The sequence below is a fragment of the Microcebus murinus genome, chromosome 2 (genome assembly GCF_040939455.1).
Source record: "Microcebus murinus isolate Inina chromosome 2, M.murinus_Inina_mat1.0, whole genome shotgun sequence".
NCBI lineage: Eukaryota > Metazoa > Chordata > Mammalia > Primates > Cheirogaleidae > Microcebus > Microcebus murinus.
Genome location: NC_134105.1, coordinates 108,624,050 through 108,645,885, shown reverse-complemented (window position 1 = coordinate 108,645,885; position 21,836 = coordinate 108,624,050). Strand labels below are relative to the sequence as shown.

The 21,836-nt window shown below is 43.4% G+C and overlaps 1 protein-coding gene across 1 annotated transcript; it reads right to left on the bottom strand.

Annotated features, from left to right (window-relative positions):
* Positions 1 to 5,068: 5,068 nt before the first annotated feature.
* On the bottom strand, positions 5,069 to 21,593 carry SLAMF7 (SLAM family member 7). Its single transcript, XM_012749225.3, has 7 exons — positions 21,486 to 21,593; positions 12,209 to 12,538; positions 10,619 to 10,891; positions 10,290 to 10,400; positions 9,270 to 9,373; positions 7,775 to 7,837; positions 5,069 to 6,968 (listed from the first exon to the last, which is right to left on the bottom strand). The coding sequence occupies exons 1-7, from the start codon at positions 21,538 to 21,540 to the stop codon at positions 6,897 to 6,899; spliced, it is 1,008 nt and encodes a 335-aa protein (XP_012604679.1). The 5' UTR covers positions 21,541 to 21,593; the 3' UTR covers positions 5,069 to 6,896.
* Positions 21,594 to 21,836: the final 243 nt, after the last annotated feature.

Below are 21,836 nucleotides of genomic sequence, written 5' to 3'. Positions count from 1 at the left end.
TGTAGGTGCATAATAAGTGTTAGTTGAAAGAACAAATGACTCTTACAATTAGTAAAGTTGACCAGTACCAGTATTTATTTTAAAATAATAATTTGAAAATTCATTCATGGATTCATTACATCCAGAGCAGGAATATATGTGAGCCAATAAAACAAAATAAAACAACCCACAATTCCTAACAGGACAAAAGGCAATCTTGGTCTCAGCTACCTCATCTGTTAAATCGTTGTATTTGTTATTAGGACTAAATAAATTTACATACATGTATCTCCATATACACAGATACGTATATATTAAGTGTTTAGAACAATGATTATCATATAGCGAATACTCTAAATATTAATCTTTTTATGTTTTATCAATTTCTGTCTGTTACTGGTCATCTTCTCAACAGTCTGTAGTAAAGGGAATGCTTAGGATTACAGTCAGGTAGAACTCAAAGCATCTTTGAAACCTAGCCACCGAGACACGAACTGAGGGGGTTTGCAGTTATTGCCTCCGTGTCCTGGGGAAGAAATGAGGGGTAGTGGGCGTGCTGTATCTGGGCCACAGCCCGTGGCAGGCTCCGCCCACCAGGAGGTTCTTGCTCATGGCGCCTTCTCTGCATGGGCCTGGATAAATATCTGATGCCATGATAAACACTGTTTATGAAAAATTATTTGTGGGAAAAACTCGAGGCCTAATAATGTTGTTTTCTTTCAGAGATGGTGTTTGTTTGCTTCTGCCAGGTAACTTGTGGGCACTAGTAAGCTTGAATCTCTTTAATCCATCTTCCTGGCTTGAGATTTTCGTGGCTACACAGGTAACTTCAAACTGGTGAAGGCTGTACTTCTTGTTTGTCCTTTCTCCTAGGGGAAGTCTTGTGGTGTCTCAGGACAGAACAAAGAGTGATTTTCTAGTTCTCTAACCTAGGTGGGCCCAGGACTCCAAATTTTGTCCCTCCAGTCCCAAGAGGCTATCCAAAGCAAAGGCCAGCCCTGTCTCTGAACTTTTCCTGCCCTCTGCCCTCCTCTCTCTCAGTCCCACTCTCCCCGGAGCTAGCCATAGAAATTAGACTCTTTCCTCTCCAAGCCAGGTCATAGAAACCAACCCCTTTTCCTCAAAGCCAGCCCTAAAACCTGAAAATATTACTCTAACTTTCCCTCTGCCTTTCTGTGTAAAAACTGGCTGTAAAGAAATTATCCGACCTACCTTGTTTGGCTGTAGGTCCTTGTTTGGCCCATTCCAGATAGGGCCCTGCCCCACACCCAGAGGAAGGAATGCTGCCCAGAGAGGCCGAGAACAATCTACACAGACAGGCCTTGCTGGTTTCCCTGCTCAGTCTGTTAAGCATTAGATCATCCTCTTTTTATCCAACCATATTCCTACACAGCTGTCCATACTTCGTTAAACCTAAGAATAAAAATGGATAATTTCCCTTATATCTTTGGGTCTTCATTCTGAAGGCTCCTGTGCACATATTATATAAATAAATTTGCATGCCTTTCCTCCAATTAATATGCCTTTCGTTATTTGATTTTTCAGCCAACTTTCAGAGGGTAAAAGGGAAGTTTTTCCTTGGCTCCTACAACGTCCTTCCCTCTCCATCTCCATTCTACCATCCTCGTCCAAGCTGTCATCACCATTTTCCTGGACCACTGTAATAGCCTTATGAGTAGTTTTCCTGCATCCAGCCTTGTCCCCTTACAACCTGTTTCTCATGCTACAACTGATCAAATTTTAGAAGCACAACTTTCTGTCATCCAGCCATGCTGACTTTCATTCTTTTAGGTCCTCACACCACAGGGCCTTTGCACAGACTCTGCCTACTTGATAGAAGGTGGTTTTTACCCTCCCTACTTCTTGTAAATAGCTCCTCCTTACCTTTATTATATTTTTTTATATATTTTTTTTATTTCAGCATATTATGGGGATACAAATTTTAAGGTTTCAAATAATGCCCTTTCCCCCCACATGTCTGAGTTTCCAGCATGACCATCCCCTGACGGTGCACATGTCACTCATTATGTCTGTATATACCCGCCCCCTCCCCCTCCCACCTGCCCAATACCCAATTACTATAGTTCCTATGTGTCCACTTCCTACTTACCTTTAGATCTCAGCTCAGTCTTTACCGTTTTAGAGACACTTTCCTTAACCATAGGAAAATTTCCCGTTATAGGTTATCATAACACCACACACCTCTCTTTCATATTAATAGCAGTCATCACCACTGCCATGTTATTTGAAGGATATTTGCGTATTGGCTTCTCTCACTATAATGTAAGCATCCTGAAGGTGGAGATCTTTTTTGGCTCACTGTTGCATTCCCAGCATGCAGGATAGTGCCTGGCACTTGGCGGTACTCAATTAGTACTGCTAAGTGAGTAAATGAACGAAAACATGCATGAACAAATGAGTGCCTTGCAGGGGTGGGGAAGCTGCGGCCTTCTGAGTTCAAGATTGCTCTTTCGCAAGCACCATAGGATGCAAGAAAAGCTTCATTTTTCTCTGCTGAGCCCCTTTTAGTAACAGGATTTGTTCTGTAAAATTTGGATTCAGTCAAAAAGCTGCACTTAAGGACCTGGAAGGCCACATGTCGGCTTAAGGCTGTGGGTTTCCTAGCCCTGTTTATTCACACCTCACAAGTTCCAAACCACACAACTCTGGGGGATGCGTGTGGTGGGCCTGAAAAGTGGTGACTTCTCACATTGGTGGTTTCCTTTGCCTGCAGGTTGAGCTCAGGAGTGGGAAGCCTCTTTCTGCAGCTGGAACAGAATTTATTGAGTGTCCAGACTCCAGATCTGCTGTCTTCCTGGTGCCCACTTTGATTGCTAGTTTTTTGTTTTTTTTAAAAAGTATGATTGATCCTAATTATTTACCATCTGAATTGGCTCTGAAGAGACGCAATGCATTCTAAAGCCCAGCAGTTGACACTCTGCCCCCACACCCCAATCTTGACACAGTGACACCCCCCCAGCTTCAAGCGACCCTCTCTGCAGAAGAGTCATCTTTTCCCCACCATTTCACACTTGCACTCAGAGGCCCTTTCCATCCTCCCCCACTGCACCATCACCATGAGGGGCTCAGACTTTCCTGTCGGTCCCCCATTGTGGGCAACACCTCTTTTTTTCTAACTGAACATCTATTTAAAACTTCTTCCATGCTATCATGTAATACGTACTTTCTCACTAAAGAAACTTTGGAAAATGAAAACAAGTAGAAAAACCCAAGTCACCTAAGATTTTACACTCCCCAAATAAATCATGTTAACATTTTGACGTATTTTCTTCCATCCGTGCATAGATGGTTTTTAAACACAGTTGTAATTATATAGTATGTGAAATTTTACATTCTACCTTTTTCACTGATGATGTCTTAACATTTACTAGCTTTAGAACCCATAATTATTTTTCTAATTTGAGAATTTAATATATAAATGAGAAACAGATGAAAGAAAACAAAACTTAGATACTCTGAGTTCTAATTTTGTCTCTGTCATGTTCATTGTACAGCTACAGACAGGATACTCAACACTTTGAGGGGACGGTTTCCTCCTTTGAAAAAGTGTTATGCTACCACAGTGGAATAGAATGTCACTTTTGCAAATTAAAACCCAATGAAAACAAAGTACCATAGAAATGTAAAATAACATTTACATGTAATGAATTGATTTGGGGTTATTTTATCTTCTACTTTTAAAGCAAATTTTGTTAAATGGGGAAAAAAATCTCAATTCATTCTTATTTTTAAAACTTGGCGAGGAAGGAAATAGCAGAGGATGTAAACAGGTGGAAAACCATGCCATGTTCATGGGTCGGCACAATCAACATTGTTAATATGTCTATACTACCCAAAGCCATCTACAGATTCAATGCAATCCCTATTAAAATACCAACATCATGTTTCACAGATATAGAAAAAATAATTTTACGCTTCTCGTGGAACCAGAGAAGACCCTGTAGAGCAAAAGCAATCTGAGGCAATAAAAACAAAATAGGAGGTATCAATTTACTAGACTTCAAATTATACTACAAGGCTATAGTCATTAAAACAGCTTGGGACTGGCATAAAAGTAGGGACATTGACCAGTGGACCAGAACTGAGAACCCAGATATAGAACCATCCTCATATAGCCATCTAATCTTTGACAAAGCAGACAAATATACACTGGGGGAAAGAATCCTTGTTCAATAAATGGTGCTGGTAAAACTAGGTAGCCACATGTAGAAGACTGAAACAGGATCCACACATTTCACCTCTCACAAAACTCAACTCATAGTGGGTAACAGACTTAAGCCTAAGGCATGAAACTATTAGAATTCTAAAAGAAAATGCTGGAAAAACTCTTCTAGACATTGGGCTAGGCAAAGAATTTATGAAGAAGACAAAGGCAATCACAGCAACAAAAAAAGTATATAAATGGGACCTGATCAAATTCAAAGCTTCTGCACAGCCAAAGAAACTGTCACGAGAGCAAACAGACAACCTACAGAATGGGAGAAAATTTTTGCAAGCTACACATCTGATAAAGGGCTGATAACTAGAATCTATTTAGAACTCAGGAAAATCAGCAAGAAAAAATCAAACAACTCTATCAAAAAGTGGGCAAAGGACATGAACAGAAACTTTTCAAAAGAAGACAGAAATATGGCCAAGAAACATATGAAAAAATGCTCAACATTTCTAATCATCAGGGAAATGCAAATGAAAACCACAATGAAATATCACTTATCTCCAGTGAGAATGGCTTTTATCAAAAAGTCCCAAAACAATAAATGTTGGCATGGATGGGGAGAGACAGAAACACTCCTACACTGCTGGTGGGACTGCAAACTAGTGCAACCTCTGTGGAAAGCAATATGGAAATATCTTAAAGAGATACAAGTAGATGTACCATCCAACAATCCCATTACTGGGAAATATCTTAAAGAGATACAAGTAGATCTACCATCCAACAATCCCCTACTTGATCCAACAATCCCATTACTGGGCATCTACCCAAAAGAAAAAAAGACATTCTGTAAAAAAGACATCTGCACTCGAATGTTTATAGCAGCACAATTCACAATTGCAAAGATGTGGAAACAACTCAAATGTCTATCAATACATGAGTCGATTAATAAAATGTGGTATATGTATACCATGGAGTACTACTCAGCTACAAGAAACAATAGTGATATAGCACCTCTTGTATTTTCCTAGATAGAGCTGGAACCCATTCTACTAAGTGAAGTATTCCAAGAATGGAAAAATAAGCACCATATGTACTCACCATCAAATTGGTTTTAACTGATCAACACCTAAGTGCACATATAGTAATAACATTTATTGGGTGTTGGGCAAATGGGAGGGGGCAGGAGGGGATGGTATATACATAAATAATGAGTACCATGTGCACCATCTGGAGGATGGACATGCTTGAAGCTCTGACTTGGGTGGGGCAAGGGCAATATATGTAACTTAAACATTTGTACCCCCATAATATGCTGAAATTTAAAAAAAAGGAAGTGAGTTCTATGGAGATTGGGAGATCATGTCCCCATCTTTATTTGCCAGACTGACCTGGCAGAGGTTCTCAATAAATATTTATTTATTTATTTATTTATTTATTTATTTATTTATTTATTTTGAGACAGAGTCTCACTCTGTTGCCTGGGCTAGAGTGCCGTGGTGTTATCCTGGCTCACAGCAACCTCAAACTCCTGGGCTCAAGGAATCCTCCTGCCTCAGCCTCCTGAGTACCTGGGACTAAAGGCATGCACCAACATGCCCAGCTATTTTTTTCTATATATTTTTTCAGTTGACCAGGTAATTTCTTTCTATGTTTAGTAGAGACAGGGTCTCGCTCTTACTCAGGCTGGTCTCGAAATCCTGAGCTCAAACGATCCTCCCGCCTCGGCCTCCCAGAGTGCTAGGATTACAGGCATGAGCCACCACGCCTGGCCTCAATAAATATTTATGTAATGAATTAGCAAACTTTAAAGGTTTGCAAATAACTCCCCCCATCACCCACCATCTGACTCCAAGTCTCTTATATCTAAAACGTGTCTTCAAGCTTGGTTTCTCCATCAACAAGGCCTCTTCATAAGACTTAAGGCCTAGGCATTTCTCTTGCAGCACAAAAGTGTAAATGAAGCTTGGCCAGAGGTCCTTGTCATTGTGGCACACACACTTCTGAGTCTCCGTCTATGGTGCCTGACAAACGTGGTCTTCTACTTAGATCCTCTGCCTTTGTGCACTTTGATTTTCAAGTCCTATGGATTCACACCTGACCCTCTGGGAAACTGTGGTCAGGCCTGCTGCAACTGCCCATGAAAGTGGTACATGAGGAGCCATGTCAAGAGTATAGAGAGCATGTCAGACCCATCAGTGTAAGCTCAGGGCAGTGCCAGGCACATAGTTGATAAGTCAATGAATAAATCCATTTTTGGCAGCTACATCTGCTTCTGCTGGACATGTATGTCTGTTCTGGTCTTCTTGCCCTCCTGGCAAACAGACTGTTGGGTATATTTTAGACCTGGGTATATTCCTGACTCTTGGGTATATTCCTCCAAGCCCCGGGATGGAATCAGACTCCAGGACCTGACCTGGAGTCATCATTAATATGACAGAGGCTGTCATTTATCCCTGTGACTCTGAATTTACATTTTTACGGAGATGCTTCTAAGCCCTTTTCTTGAGGTTGTCCGCACATCCATAGTCACATTTCCAGGCAGGGATAGTCACACATTTTGGGTGTGAGGAGATTTCTCACTGGTTGGTAGAATTATTAATTCTTAAATCCGAAGGAGTCTAAAGGATGGTTTATTCTGGAAGGAAGTCAGTGTTCCTCATTCTTCCTTAATATTTCTGGTCAAATCAGTGAAGTCTTTTGACTTCTTCTGAAGGTAACACTCAAGGGAGTGGACTGCTGTCTAGATGACATTCTCATAGCTGAACAGCTGGGATGTGCCTGGTGCGGTGGGCAGCGAGTGAGGATCCTCCATCTGCAGGCAGACATAAGGAAGCACAGTGCTGGAGTGGGCAGGGCTCCAGAGCTTCCATGGAGACCCTGCCATCCCAGAAACTCTTTATTTCCAAAGTCACCCAACCCAAACCTTCTGCCATGCTGGCTCCTAATCACGCCTAGCTTAGAGAAACCATTATTTCAGTTTAAGCCATATTTACCTTACCGAATGCTTAATAAACTGAACTTTCCTTGTGATAATTCATCAGAACCAGTCTTTTCGATCACTGAGCAAATGGCTTTAATGATCCCCGCTTTTCAAATCTGACAGAAACATATCATTGCTTCTGCCAAGTGTGATCTGTTAAGGAATAAGCCTTGAAGGGAGTACTTTAAGTGGGAGGAGCATGCAAACCAGATGTAATGTAGCTAGCCAAAGAAAAATAGCGAAAAATCTCTTCCTCTTCTAGTTTAATGGTGGCTCGGGAGCAAACTGGAGTCTTGCCCTGGCTTCCCTCTCCTCATCCCAGGTACAGCCTGCACCATTCCCTTTTCCTCATCCATGACCTCAGTCAGAAGCCTTTTGATTTTCTCTATAATTCCTATCTTGAACATCTCTCCTATTCTATTTGTTTCAGGTTACCCCCATTTGACTCTTAAAACACAAATTCTCTTCTATTCCCCATATTCTTGTGTAACCCTAAGCAAAGAGAATGGAGAACTCTTGGGGTACCTTTTAATACCAAAGAGTACCAGATCCTCAGAGCACAAGAAATTTTAACCTAAACGTGAACCAGGAAGTGGGATGGAATAATTGAGATGAAACTCAGCTCTTAAGCCTTTTACCTTTTTTGGTATCTGCACAGTGGCATAAAGCGTATTCAGTGGATCTTCCTTTTGAGTAGTTTCCTATTAAAAAAGAAACAACAAACAAAAGAAATCATCACCCACCTCCTAAGTCACATAAGCAGAGAGATATTCAGAATGGAGAGAAGAGAAAGCAGGGAAGTGCTTGTGTTGGTGACTGCTATTATAATAAGTGTTGACACCTTTTTCAGGAAGCCACTGCATTATTCTTAAACTGTGCTGTGTTTAAATGAATCTCAAAAAATGTATAAGATATATAAGTCTGATATGAACTACAAGCCATGAGCCTCCTAAGGTGGTTAAAGGATAATTTGGAATAATATTGCTGAAACTGTAAATAAACTTTCTCAGCAGTTGAAGGGCCCTTGGGGAAAATTGGTAAGGATGACTAGAGGAACAAAACAAAACAATAACGGTAACAACAATAATGAAATCTCCTTTCCCACTGGAGAAAAATATGCTGGATTGGTTAAGTTTATTCCTGAACATCCAAGGTAGTCCTGCAGCCTCTGGGGATGTGTCTCAAGCAAGGGAAGAGAAAAGATGGTGACAAAGTGATGCATTCTTTTCTTACACCTGCTGAGTGGAGCACAAAGGAATCTCTCCTGTAAGGAAGGAAGGAAGGAGATTCCGGATACTAATGACTTTGAAGAGGAAAAGTAATGTCTCCTCTTTGAAGTGGGTAAATGTAGGTTAATGCTATAGGTGTATGTAAGAAGATAAAACTTGATCAATAAACATCAAAGGAGTAGAACTGGGGTTTCCAGGCTCCAGTATTTTTATTTCTTCATTAAATGGGCCATTGTGAAAAAGAGCTCTATAACCTCTGAAAGAGCTAGCCCAGCCTGGCTGCAATGACTGGTCCTGGGAAGCCTTTTGAAGTTGTCTACTTACTTCATGTCTCCAAATTGCCTTTTCTTTAGATTTTATTCTTATTATTTTCTTTTCAGAGGGTTTCCTATGAATTACATTTGTGTCCACTCACTTCAGCTCTGTGACCCACACTTGGGAAGCCTTGGGTATAGGCTCAGAGCCACCACAGGCCCTCTAAGCCTTCTCTTGAGAACTCCTTGAGTCACCACAGAGAGAAAAGGCATCTCTAGAGCAACCAGTCTTCTGACACCGTGACTCCAGCATCATGTCAAAGTCACACTTCTCTACCCACTGTTTCATGCAAAAAGAATATGGCCTTCTGAGTGGCCATCGTGAACTGCAGAGGAAGGTGTGATTCCATGAACCACAGCATGAGCGCCACCGGTTGGGTCAGAACCAGGTGCTCTGAGGCCACCAACTTCTGCACAGAAGAGAATCCATGAAGACTTGGGAAAGACACAGGTGCACTGGGTTTCAAGGGCTATATAGCCTCATCGCCCTCCCCATTCCCATGTTGCCCAAAGCCATGGAAAAATCTCAAGTGAAAAAGGAGAGCCTCAGAGAGAGGATCAGGTCCCAGGAAAGATGAGAAAGGACTCACATCTTTGTAAGAGATTGTGTCGTAGTCTGTGGTCTCTCCAGAATGGGGACAGAAGTTAGGAGTTTCCTGATGAATGTCTGTTTTCTTCTTCTCTTCAATGCACTCTAAAACCAAGTTGGGAGAGAATGAAAGCCTATCTCTCCTACCACTCATCACCCCCACTGGCCCACCATCCCTTCTGGATGGCCCACGCAGGGTGACCAACCCTCCCTGTAACTGAAGGGTTATCTGGGACAGACTTTCAGTACTAAAACTGGGAAAAGTCCAGACACACCAGGATGAATTTGTGATCCTTGTCACTTTACTTCCTGATCTCTGGACAAAGGTGGCCAAAGTGGGCTGCAGAAAGGTCAGAAATGCTTTCAGAGGGCTTCCAAGGGGGAAGGGAGGTCTCAAAGTCTGCAGTTCAAACCCAACTCCCCCCCAACACCCCACATGGACAGTGTCAGTGGGAACCTAAGAAGACAAGCCATGAGGGTTTAGGGACACAGAGCACGGGGTGCAGCTGAAGAGAGTCAGGAAGTGCTTCTCCCGGAGGAACGTGTCTGGACTAAAGTGGGAAGTAAAGAGAGGTCTCAGATTGATTGATTTCATGGAGAGGGCTGGGACAGGTTTCAGGGCTCAGGGGTGAGGATAGGAAGGGCTGACTAGGGGGTGCTGGTCTGTGGGGACCTCAGAATGGGGCCATTGCCTCCTAGGTCAGAGGAGCAGAGTGAGCAGTGCAGGGCCTGTGTCAGAAGAAGGGGCACATTTGTAAGTCCCTCTGGGGGAAAAAGAGGAGTGGGCACTGGAAAGGACACTGGGGGGGCCATGTCCTCAGGAGAGAAGGTGAGGACTCCAGCACTCTCTCTGCTCCAGAGCTAAGGAGCACATGCTGCCCGTGTGCTTCCCGATGGCCTCTTCACCTCTGACCTCGGCACCAGCACGGAGCCTGGCACACAGCTCCATAAATGCTTGTTGAATAAATGCCCCCAGAAAATGCATGAATGAGGGTAAGGACAAAACTAGTACATGTTCTACCTTTTCCTCTCCCTCTCCGCATAATCAGAAGAACTAGCCACAGTACAAGGAGGCTGAGCGGGATGGACACCAGCAGGATATACAGGAAGATCGTGGAGGAATCTGCGACACCTTTAAAGAAAGAACAGGTGGAGGCATGGGGAAAGGAGAAAAGTCAGCTTGGGGAAATGACCCAACTTTTGGAACACCTTTCACCTTCCTCCCAGCTTGGTGACTTCCCAGAGTGGCCTCCAGTTTTCACACAGGGCCTGTTCCCATGGGGACCAGGATCTGGACAAGGCATAGGTCCTAGGGTCAGAGGCTCCTGTAGAAAGGGGAGAGGCAGTCACCTTCACAGAGCTTCCTGACAAGGATGGGGCTCGAGAACTTGATGCTGATGGGGTTCCTGGCCATGCAGATGAAGGTCATATCCCCTTCCTCTTGTCTCCAGGAGACAGGGAGGATGGAGCCATCAAGGGTCTTGTTGGCTGCTTGCCCCAGGGCCTTCCAGCTGTAAGTCACATCCTCTCCTCCAGTTGCCATAGAGCATGTCAGGTTGGTTGTGCAGGTGCCATTCTTACTGCTTTGCAGACCTATGGTGACTTTGGGCTCTGACAGGTGCTCTGTGAAAGGGAAAGGACAATCAGGGATGGAAACCCTGCCTGTATCTCTCCTTTCTCCGAATTATCCTTGGATACTTTGGACCTGAATCACCCTGGGAGCTCCAGAATGGAGAGGAAGCAGCAATTCAGAGCATAATTCTCATTCTTATCTGGGAAAGGGAACTATCTAGGTCTGCTTGCCCACAGCTATGTAATAATATTAATAATAATAACAGTAACAGTAACAACAAAACAACAATAATAGAAAAAATAATGCAACAAGAACATAGCTGCCACCAAGCAGAGCCACATGGCAAGCACTGTGCTAAATACATTTTAAATGCCAGCTAATTTTATCTCTTTTATAGGTTCATTATTCCTTGTCCTCAGACTTCCTTTAAGAGACTTTCGCTTTTCTTCCCCAGGAGAGAATAATATTAAAACAACACTTTTAGTCCCCCTCTCTATCGTGTGCTCACACCCCGCCCTCAGAGGATGAGCAGTTGGTTCATTGGTGAGATGATCAGAGTCTGATATCTACCAACTACCTTCTTCCCGCATGGGTTTGAGCTGTTAAAGACTGCTGTTCAAATGTGGTTTGCCCTTTTCCTTCCTCCCCCAGCTGGTGAGCCTGAAGACCATATGTCTTCTGCTCAGATACACATGTATAACCATGTGTATATGTGATCAGCTGCCTGGCCTACCTCCTACAAGCGAGTCTAGAGGCCCATCTCTCCTTATGGCCCTGACCTTGTGGCTCAGTAAGGGAGGCAGCCATTCTCCTTGTAGCTGATTGAACAACTGTCTCGTAATTTCAGCTTCCCTGGATGGGCGCCAAGCTCCAGGCCTGGTGGGGAGGTGTGTCTCCTATCTAGCTTTATCAGAAATAAAGCTGATATTTTCATCTTCTTTCTGATTCTGGTGTCTATCAATTGGCTGGAATCTGCAGAAGAAGGGGTGTGATGGTTCCTTATACCAAATAATTTTCCTAAAATAGGCATTGCTTTTCTCTCCATTACAGATATGGAAACTAAGGCTCAAAGAAATTAAGTGACTTGGCTAAAGTCTTGCAACTGGTAAGTAGAGAAGCCGGCATTTGACCTAGATCTACGTGATTGCCACTTACGTGGCCCACCCACCATACCACATTACTTCTTACAGTATCTCTCAGTAGGCAGGGACCCCAGGGCTCAGCTACATCGACTTCATCCATGCAGGAGTCTCCTCTCCCACATTCTTGCCAAGTGTTCGTCCAGCCTTGGCTGGAATGTCTCCCGTGTCGGGGAGCTCACCACCTCACCAAGGCAGCCATCCGCCATCAGAGCTGATTCTACTCACCATAGACACGCAGCACATAGTTCTGGGTGATGGGGGACGGGGAGAATGAACCGTATATCTCCACATGGTAGACACCCGAGTCATTCTTCATCAGTTTGCTGAGCTTCAGGGAGTGGCCTTTACCTAGGAACTCCATCCTTTCCTTATTGCGACTTTGGGTCACGATGGCATTGACTTTTTCGTCTCCCATTGGCTGTACGCTGACAAGACTAGTTTTGTTAAAGGTCCAGACAATACTGTCAGCCTGCTTTTCTGTGACATTTAGGGGAAAAGTCACAGACCCACCAAGGGCACCGACCAGCTCTTTCAGGGCTCCAGAGGCTGCTGACCCTGCAGACACAGAGAACCATAAAATAAGCTCAAGTCCTTGCCCTTGTCACCAATTACCCCCTTTGGGTCCTGGGAAGATCCCAAGAAACCCACTCAGTTCCACACAATCAGCCCCTGGGAAACCCTTCAGAACCTCTCTCACGTGAAAGCACTGAGACCAGAACTTTCTACCTGGAAAGGTGACTTCAGGTGACCCTCCCCCACTTTTCCCAAAGACCTCTGTGGCTGGAAAGGCCAAGGTCTGAGGTAGAGCTGAAAGTCCAGCTCCATCTTTAACAGGTACCTGTGAGGGGACCTTTGACAGAGGGGACAAGTGGAGAAGTTACTGCCCAAGTCTCCCTTAGGACTGCCAGACGGTGCCTAAGAGAGCCTTGTCTGAAGCCAATGAAAGGCTTGCTTGACCTGGGGCAGTGGTTCTTAGGATCAGGACGTAGGGAGGCGAGCTGTGTGTTCCTAATAATAATGATAGCTTAGAAATTCGAGCATGATTTGTCTTTCTATTTTATAGCAGATTAGAGTAGATTCAAGGTCATCCCCAAGTGAGATTCTCATTCACTTGCACCCTGATATGCTTCCTTGAGTGGGAAGGGAAAAAAGTGAGTGACAGGGAACTCTGCAATATGTCCAGGCTAACTTGTGATGCTCACCACAGACTATTAGGAATTGTAGTAGCGTTTTACTTCCATGAGAAATTTTTGTTTCACCATGATCTTAGTTTACCCCAGAGAGCATGTCCTGTAAACAATCACCATGGGTTGGTTATGTGGCTCTAGGTGAAAAACTGTTCAGAATAGCAGCTGAAGAAACTCCCAGAGGTGTTAAACTGAGCCCCTCCAGTGAATAGGTGTGGAGAATGACTCATCTTCTACCCATTAAAATCTGAGAGGCAGACTCTCCAGACAGCACAGAGAAGTGAGAGAATTTAGATTGGGACTAACAGTCTAAAAACATCTACGGTGAGCTTGTTTAACTCTTGAAACAACCCTTAGAGGAAGGATTCTTATACCCCCATCTTACAGATCAAGAACCTGAGGCACAGTGGGGTTAAGTGACTAATCAAACTGCAGAGTCAGCAGGTGGCAGAGCACATATCAGTGTCCACAGGGGTGAGACCTTAAAGGGCATATTTTGCAGATGAAAAAACTAAGTACCAGAGACAGAAAGAATTTATTCAAGGCTGATAGAAATGGCAACACTAAAATTAAACCTTTAAATGTGTTCTTAAAAGTACAAAACCCAAAGTTATTTCCCCTCCTGACTCCTAAGATAATGTGTCTAGTTGAAATTAAAAACCCAGCAAAACAGCCAAGCCATAGAATCCTGACAGTTGTGTTATAATGATGCCACTGCAACTCTATGTTAGGCCTTCTGTGGATACTATGCACTTTTGCTTAAATATTAAAATTATATTTTATATAATTAAATATTAAAATTATGTTTTATATAATTAAAATTATTAAAATATTATTTAAAATATTAAAAGATTATTTGCTGAAATATTAAAATTATATTTTATGACCATGTTGGTATATAAAATATACAAAATATTTATTAAAAATATATAAAAAACATATATAAAATATATAAATAAATATAAAATAAATATAAATATACATAAAATAAAATATAATACAATATATTATAAATATACATAAATATATATTTTATGTATAAAATATATAAAAATTTTGTAATAAAATAATTATATATAATATAATTATATTATTTTATTATATATAATATACATTTTATTATAATTATTTTATTATAATAAAATAATAATAAAAAATGCAGGCCGGGTGTGGTGGCTCACGCCTGTAATCCTAGCACTCTGGGAGGCCAAGGCAGGAGGATTGCTCGAGGTTAGGAGTTCGAAACCAGCCTGAGCGAGACCCTGTCTCTACTAAAAATAGAAAGAAATTAATTGACCAACTAAAATATATATATAGAAAAAATTAGCCGGGCATGGTGGCGCATGCCGGTAGTCCCAGCTGCTCGGGAGGCTGAGGCAGAAGGATTGCTTGAGCCCAGGAGTTTGAGGTTGCTGTGAGCTAGGCTGATGCCATGGCACTCACTCTAGACTGGGCAACAAAGTGAGACTCTGTCTCAAAAAAAAAAAATAATAATAATAATAAATGTTATAATAAAAATATTATATATAATATATAAAATACTATATAAAAATTATGTGAAATATAATATATTATGTAAAATATAATAAAATTTAAATTTATATATAAAATACAAATTTATATGTAAAAATATATAAATATAAATAAAATATATAAAATTATATTTTATGACAATGTTGATATAAAAATGAATTTAATCCAGGCTGGATTCATTATATATTCAGTCTTATTATTGTTATTATATTCATTTTTCTGGCTTGCTACAGAAAAAGTTTGCTAATTCCTGATTTAATGAGAAAACTGAGATTCAAAGAAAACCTAAATAACTTATCCAAGGGCACAAAACTAGTTAGGTGATGATTTGAGGATTTAACCGATATCACTCCAGTTCTGGGACCTGGACTCTTTCCACTATGGCTCAATTTGAAAGTCCCTGGCATTTGTACCAACTCCAGCCCACTCCCTCACTCCTCTTCCCCAAACTCTTAAGGGGCTCAGGTGTCAACTCCAAAGCCCTTGGGCCCCATTGAGTCTCAATTCCCTTTATGTCCTTTGGTGACCTTCTCTTAAACATAAGTTACTATGTCAGTACCTAGGGTGAGGAAACCTGATCCTACCAAATGTTGATCTACTCCCTTGATTACAGGTTTGAGGTCTCTGCCAACTTTTTACTAAATTTATCTCCAAAAGTACTGATTTCTCTTCATAGGTAAATATCCTTTAGGAGCTGACTTCTATTTTCAATCATTTTCCTCCTATAATGTATCAGTTTGTGCATATATACTTTGGATCACTCAAGCCTTTATCAGATCATCCTGTTAATTAATCTGAGTTTTAAAAAAGCTGTCCTCTCTACTTCCCTAATATTAAGGTCAGGATGGTTTCTGACTACTCTAGTCCCAGTAGATACTACAGAAAAAATCGATTTTATTTAGTCAATCAATTAATTAATACATTCATTCTTTTACTTCAACAATAGAGATGGAAAGGGTGAACATCTTAAAGTCAAATAAAGATGGGTATTACTTGTCCCCAAGTGGGTGCAATCCCTAGACTTAGGTCAATCTTCAAGCAATTTTGTTTTCATATCAGGTTTTGGAGAGGTGTTTTAAGGTGGTGGCGTTAGCTCATTAGCATGTGTGCATGTGTGTATTTAAGCTGTGAGCAATTAGTCTTTTCATCCTTCCACACATACAGTGTTACATTCTCGGGGTAAATGCCAAGAGATGCGAATTGTGTGGGGGTGTAAGAAAAGCCTTGTTCCTTCTTAGAATGAAAGTCACTATTCCTTGTTGGAATGAAATTCACTGTTCCTCGTTAGAATGAAACTGGAGGATGACATAGGCCTAGATGGAGTATACTGTTCTATCTGAAGTGTATCTTCAGGGTAAGAAGAGGTGTAATAAAAGAAGACAGCAGCTCCATGACATTCTCTAAGGTGGGTTTAGAGGATAGGGGGCAGGGTTGGAGAGCCCAAACTAGTTTTGTTTCTTCTTCCCAGTTGACCACGTAAGAGAAACAAGACAGAAACAAGACATTTCTCTTTTCAGCTGTCCAAGGCTGAATTGCGGATCCGCTTTCTGTGATGGTTTGGCACCTGCAATGTGTGATACTGTAGAGTCTTATCATATCTAAGCAGGTCATACTTGTCTCAGCCATTCCTTCCTTCAACAAGAATTTGTTTAGTTTGTTAGGAGCTGAGGATACAACTAGGGGGCAAGACAGTCACGATTCTTGCGCTCATGGAGTTGGGGGACAGTCATTTAATAAGTAACTGCGTGTGTTATGAAAAGGGAAATAACAGGCACTGTGGGCACATACAATGGGGGGACTTAAAAGGATCTGTGGGATCAGAAGACACTCTGGAGAATGAGTGGCTGCCAACATCTGCCTACCAAGCACCGGAGGATTGGGACTCGTGAGTTTCATCCACCCTCCTCCTATGTCCACCTGCCACCTAAGTCAGTGCAATGAATGTTGTGACTTGCCTTCATTTCATCCATTTCACCATATCATCTAATGCTTTGGGTAAGAATGACCAACACCGGCTCAAGTGGTAGCCTCCTCTGGCACAGTAATTAGCTCAGGGGTGTCTTATGACCTGGGTTGATCGTGTCTGGGAGAAACCCAGGGCATTTGCTTTAAGGCCAGGGTGAGGACACAATGCCACGAAAGGATGCAAAGTGGCGGACTGCTGCCCACCCACTGTGGCCAGACAAGCAGCCAGGCCTCCACCCTCTCTGGGCCTCAGTTCACTCTCTACCTCATGCTGTTGTTTGTGCTTTGTCCTCCTCTCTGTCCATCTAAATTTCATTCAAAGCCCCTGAAGCCTAAATCAAAGCCTTTCCCCGGGGAAGTCTCCTACTCTTCCTCACACCCATACCTTGAAAATTTACCGCTAATGTCATTTCATTCTCATTTTAAATTCTCCATAAAGAAATCCCCCCTGGGTGGTGATTGGGTGTACCATCTTGCTGTGAATTAGCCAATGAGTGATCTGTAAGGATTAGGTCCCAGATCATTGGTGACGGAGTCATGGGGTCCTGCCCAGAGAGGGGTGGAGATGGCTTCTCCTCCTCCCAGCATGCAGCTGTGGGAAAAAGGGCTCTGGCTGACTGGGAGTCAGGACACCTGGGTCCATGCTGGTCCCTCCATCGTCGTAACTCCAGCAGCAAACACCTGGCATCACCCTGCAGTTTGCAAACCAGTGGAGTGGGCATTACCTCTCTCCATCCTTAGAACAGCTCCAGGAGATAGAGGTCAACCTCTAAGGCCCAAAGAAGAAGTGGCAGACATGGAGGGAGAACTTAGTTAGTTTCTCTGCCTCATAGGTCTGTCTTCTTTCCACCACACCCTCACCACTTACCGCTTCGAGTTTTCATTTCTGAACTCCCACAGGGGAAAAACAACACCTTTATTTGCCCTAAAATTGGGGAAAATGAAGTGTGAATGTGGATTTGAAAGCGTTTTGAGAAGTACAGAGCAGCCTAACAACACGAAGTGAGGCTGGGGGCAAGGGCCGCAGGCGTTATCATGAGTCAGGCCTTGAAGAGGCTTCCCACTTTGGGGGTTTATTTCTGCCAGGAAGGCTAAAAATGAGAAACTGACATTTCCCAAAACACTTTTGGATGGCTTACCAGCAAGGTGAGCCAAAAGGTTAAGACGGCAGTGAACACCCCCTCCTCCCCCCAGCCAACCTGCCGCTGGGGCAGGAGACCCTTTGCCTTCTGCCCTGGTCAAGACTCAGGTGCTCTGGCATCGGGAGAGTCGGCTCTGAGATGCCTTCCATAACAGGAAGGGACAACAGCTTCTCCCCCTTGCCACCTCCCTTTCCTCTGGGTTGTCAACTCCTCTTTGCTTCCTGTCCCCTAAAGTCTCAAGAGTTGAGTGGAAGGAAGGAGCCATATTACGAGGAAGGCGCATTATCAGTGCAGCCAGAACCAAAGGGCGGTGATGCAGCAGGGAGACTGAGGGCAGGGGAGAGTGGAAAGCCCAGCTCCTGCCCGTCAGTCCTGTCCCCAGGCACCTCTCCCAGCACTTGGTGCCTCTGTCAGAAGGCACCAGAGTGTTGTGGCACCTTCCTCACGGAAACCTGGACCAGAGCACCTCGGATCGGGAGGAATCCTAAGGATTACGTAGTCCAATCCCACTTCCCAGATGAAGCGGCCGACGTTCAGAGGGTTATGGTGATGTCCCCAAGTCAGAGGACGGCCAGGATCTGGAGCCTGGCTCCTGAGGCAGGATTTCCCAAACTGCCTCCACCACCCCTGGAGTCTGTGCTGGTGCCTTGGTGTATTTCTGGGAAGCTCAGGGGGAGGCCTAAGGGTGGCAGGAGGTGACAGGGGCAGACTGTGGGACTTGCTTTCATCACAGAAGCTTTAACATTAGCGTCATTGTGTGGTTGTTTCTGTGTAATATCTCATTTCCTAAAAGGAAACCACAGTTTAAAAAAAAAGCAAAATGGTTTGGAAGTTACTGCTCTTTACCCAACTTCTCCTTAACTAACATGCCCTGGAACGAGCGCTGTAAATCAATGCTGTGCGAGACGCACACAGGATGGAGATTCGCAAACCTCCCGCTTCACCACACACCTTTCCCAAAACTGTAACCCTAATCTACCACGTTCACATTCAATCTCCCCACCACTCTGCTCCTCACTCATCTTCTGCCCTTTGTTTCTTCTGGTTCTTTTCAACACTCCCCCAGAAACCCCCTCGCTCATTTCTTCTGTTTTCCTTTTAGTAATTGTCTCCTCAACACTACTGTAACACTTAATCATCATAAAATATGTGAGGGGGGACAGATTATTGTGCCCATTTTGCAGATGGAAATACTGAGGTCACGAGAGCTGCACCTTGGCCCCTCTGAACTTGGCCAGGGTGATTCCCTGTTGGTGCATTCACATCCCAGAAGCAGAGCTACCTGTTCTTCTTAAGCCTTTCTAGTTCCTACCTTGCACTTGTGTACCTGCAGAGAGAAGAAATCCCAGCTGGCTCTCGCAGTTGATGATTCAGCTCAAATACACATTTATTGAGCACCTCTCTGGTGTCAGGTACAGTGTTAGGCAGTTTGGTATGATAAAAAGAACACCAGCTTTGGAAACTCAATCTCTTCTCTACCTTAAGAGAGCTGTGTAATCTTGCCCAAGAAACTTGATCTTTCTGAGCCTACATTTCCTTATCTGTAAAACAAGGATTATAGTATCTGTCTTACAGATTTGTGAGGGGATGGTATGAAAAACACCGTGGATGTAGTAGTAGCTTAATAAACAGTTATTTTATGATTACTATTTGCATTTGATATGTCATTTAAAACATCACAACAATTCTGCAAGTTAGATTTCATTGTCTGTTATGCTTTTGAGAAGAGCAAGGCTCAAAAGATGAGTAAGGCCGGGCGTGGTGGCTCACGCCTGTAATCCTAGCTCTCTGGGAGGCCGGGGAGGACGGATTGCTCAAGGTCAGGAGTTCAAAACCAGCCTGAGCAAGAGCGAGACCCCATCTCTACTATAAATAGAAAGAAATTAATTGGCCAACTGATATGTATATAAAAAATTAGCCAGGCATGGTGGTGCATGCCTGTAGTCCCAGCTACTCGGAAGGCTGAGGCAGGAGGATCGCTCGAGCCCAGGAGTTTGAGGTTGCTGTGAGCTAGCCTGACGCCATGGCACTCACTCTAGCCTGGACAACAAAGCGAGACTCTGTCTCAAAAAAAAAAAGATGAGTAAGATGCTCACAATGATACAGCTATTAAGTCAAATGCAAGATGTCTTTGTCCATGGCCACAACTCCTTCCACCGCTCTGCCCACTGGAGGTTCTAGGGCAATCTCTGACTCCTTTTGGCCATACGCAGTGTACCACACGGACTTCCCACAGCCTCCAGGAGTGGGGCACAGGGGACCCTCATGGCAGAGAGTCACAAATGCACTCCGCTGCCATGGTTCAGGTTTCAGGTGAGAGCCTGGGGCTTTCAAAAGCTCTGCCATGCCCTGCCCCCCCCTCACCCCCCTCAAGCTCTATTTTTGATCACCATTTCTGTTCAGGAAGTGGTTTTTAATAGGAGAGTCTATTCCAGGACCACCTGCTTAGAATCAGGTGCTTATGCAAAATTCTGATGAATTCAAGAGTATTCATTCAGTATTAAGAGCTGCTGATACTGACCACATAGAGAGGCCAGGTGATAGGGAGGGGAGGATGGGGGCCCAACTGCCTGTGTGGTCACTTCAAACAGCTTGGGCACACAGAATGAACCAGTTGTGCCAAGTCCTCAGAGGGCTACCTCATGGTGGGACTCCATGAGTACGATGACAGGAGGGACTTTTCTCATTTATGGGGCCCCTGATCCTTTCTAAGAGCCCTTAGAATAGAAAAATCTTCAAAGATTAGAATACCTGTGACAGCCTAACACTCTGGGAGGCAGAGGCAGGAGGATCATTTGAGGTCAGGAGTTTGAGACCAGCCTGAGCAACAGCGAGACCCTGTCTCTACTAAAAATAGAAAAATTAGCTTGGTGTGCTGACACAAGCCTGTAGTCCCCACTAGTCAGGAGGCTGAGGCAGGAGGATCGCTTGAGCCCAGGAGTCTGAGGTTGCTGTAAGCTAGGCTGTTGCCATGGCACTCTAGCCTGGGTGACAGAGCAAGTCTCTGTCTCAAAAACAAACCAAAAAGGAAGAAAAAAAAAAAGAATACCTGTGATAGGTGAACAGTCCTTGGTTCTTTATGCTCCATGGGATTACACAGAAAATACCTATGATATGAGTTGGCTTTCTAAGTGGAGACTGATTATATTCCTTGGGTTAAGAAAGAAAATTCAAGCAATTCTTTCTATTTATATCATTGTTATGCATAACCTATTAAAATGTATTTATAAATATATTTAAATTAAAATAGATATGTAAACGAATAAATACACACTTGTACAATCTCACTTTCTTTTTAAAGCTGCCCTCAAAAAGAGAGATGGCTGGAAGATAAAGTCTCTAAGGCTCAGGAAAGCTTTGCCATTTCTCATTTAATTCATGGCAGACTCTGGATTAGAAAACAGGTCTTCTGACGCCCAGCACCACTTCTTTCAGCACTTCCTTCCCTGGGACAGGCAGAAGGGGAGTTGGTTCACAGAGCCATTCCTTCCCCTCTCCCTCCAGTCTCTTTCTGCTCTCTGTGATTCAGAGACCATAGGTTGGTAGAAAGCAATGTCAGATGAGAAAGCAGAGCCTCCTGAGTTGAGGCAGAGATCCAGAGTGGAACTAGGAGCCTGGAGGTACATTTCAGAGGCAGACAGTCAGGAGAATAGAAGAGAATCTGGTAGGACTCACCTGTGAGCTGCCAGAGGAGAGAGATGAGGACAAGGCATATTGAGGAGCCAGGCATATCGTTCTCTGAACGTCAGTCACTTAAAGGAAACTACTTCCCTCTCGTATTGCTCCAATCTCTTCTCTAGCTGGGGTTTTAAAAAAGGGGGGGCGGGGTCATGGCTTGACATGTGTGATTGAGTCATCTCTAGTTTACTTAATGGCTTATCTCAGTGGCAAGCATGTAATATTAATAGGTGTCTAATAAGGAAGGAAAAAATGAATTGACCCACAAAGGTGATGGTACCCCATTTTACAGATAAAGGATCACAGACTCAGAGAGAGGTTAGGAATTGATCAAGGCCATATGGTCTA

What these genes read in the sequence shown, in the direction of transcription:
- SLAMF7 (XM_012749225.3), bottom strand. Translation starts at nt 21,540, where the DNA reads ATGCCTGGCTCCTCAATATGCCTTGTCCTCATCTCTCTCCTCTGGCAG. An exon ending in ACACAATCTCTTACAAAGAT is followed by an intron (nt 7,838 to 9,269) that starts GTGAGTCCTTTC and finishes CTTTTTTAATAG; the next exon opens with GAAACTACTCAAAAGGAAGA. An exon ending in CTGTGCAGATACCAAAAAAG is followed by an intron (nt 6,969 to 7,774) that starts GTAAAAGGCTTA and finishes GTCTGCCTGCAG; the next exon opens with ATGGAGGATCCTCACTCGCT.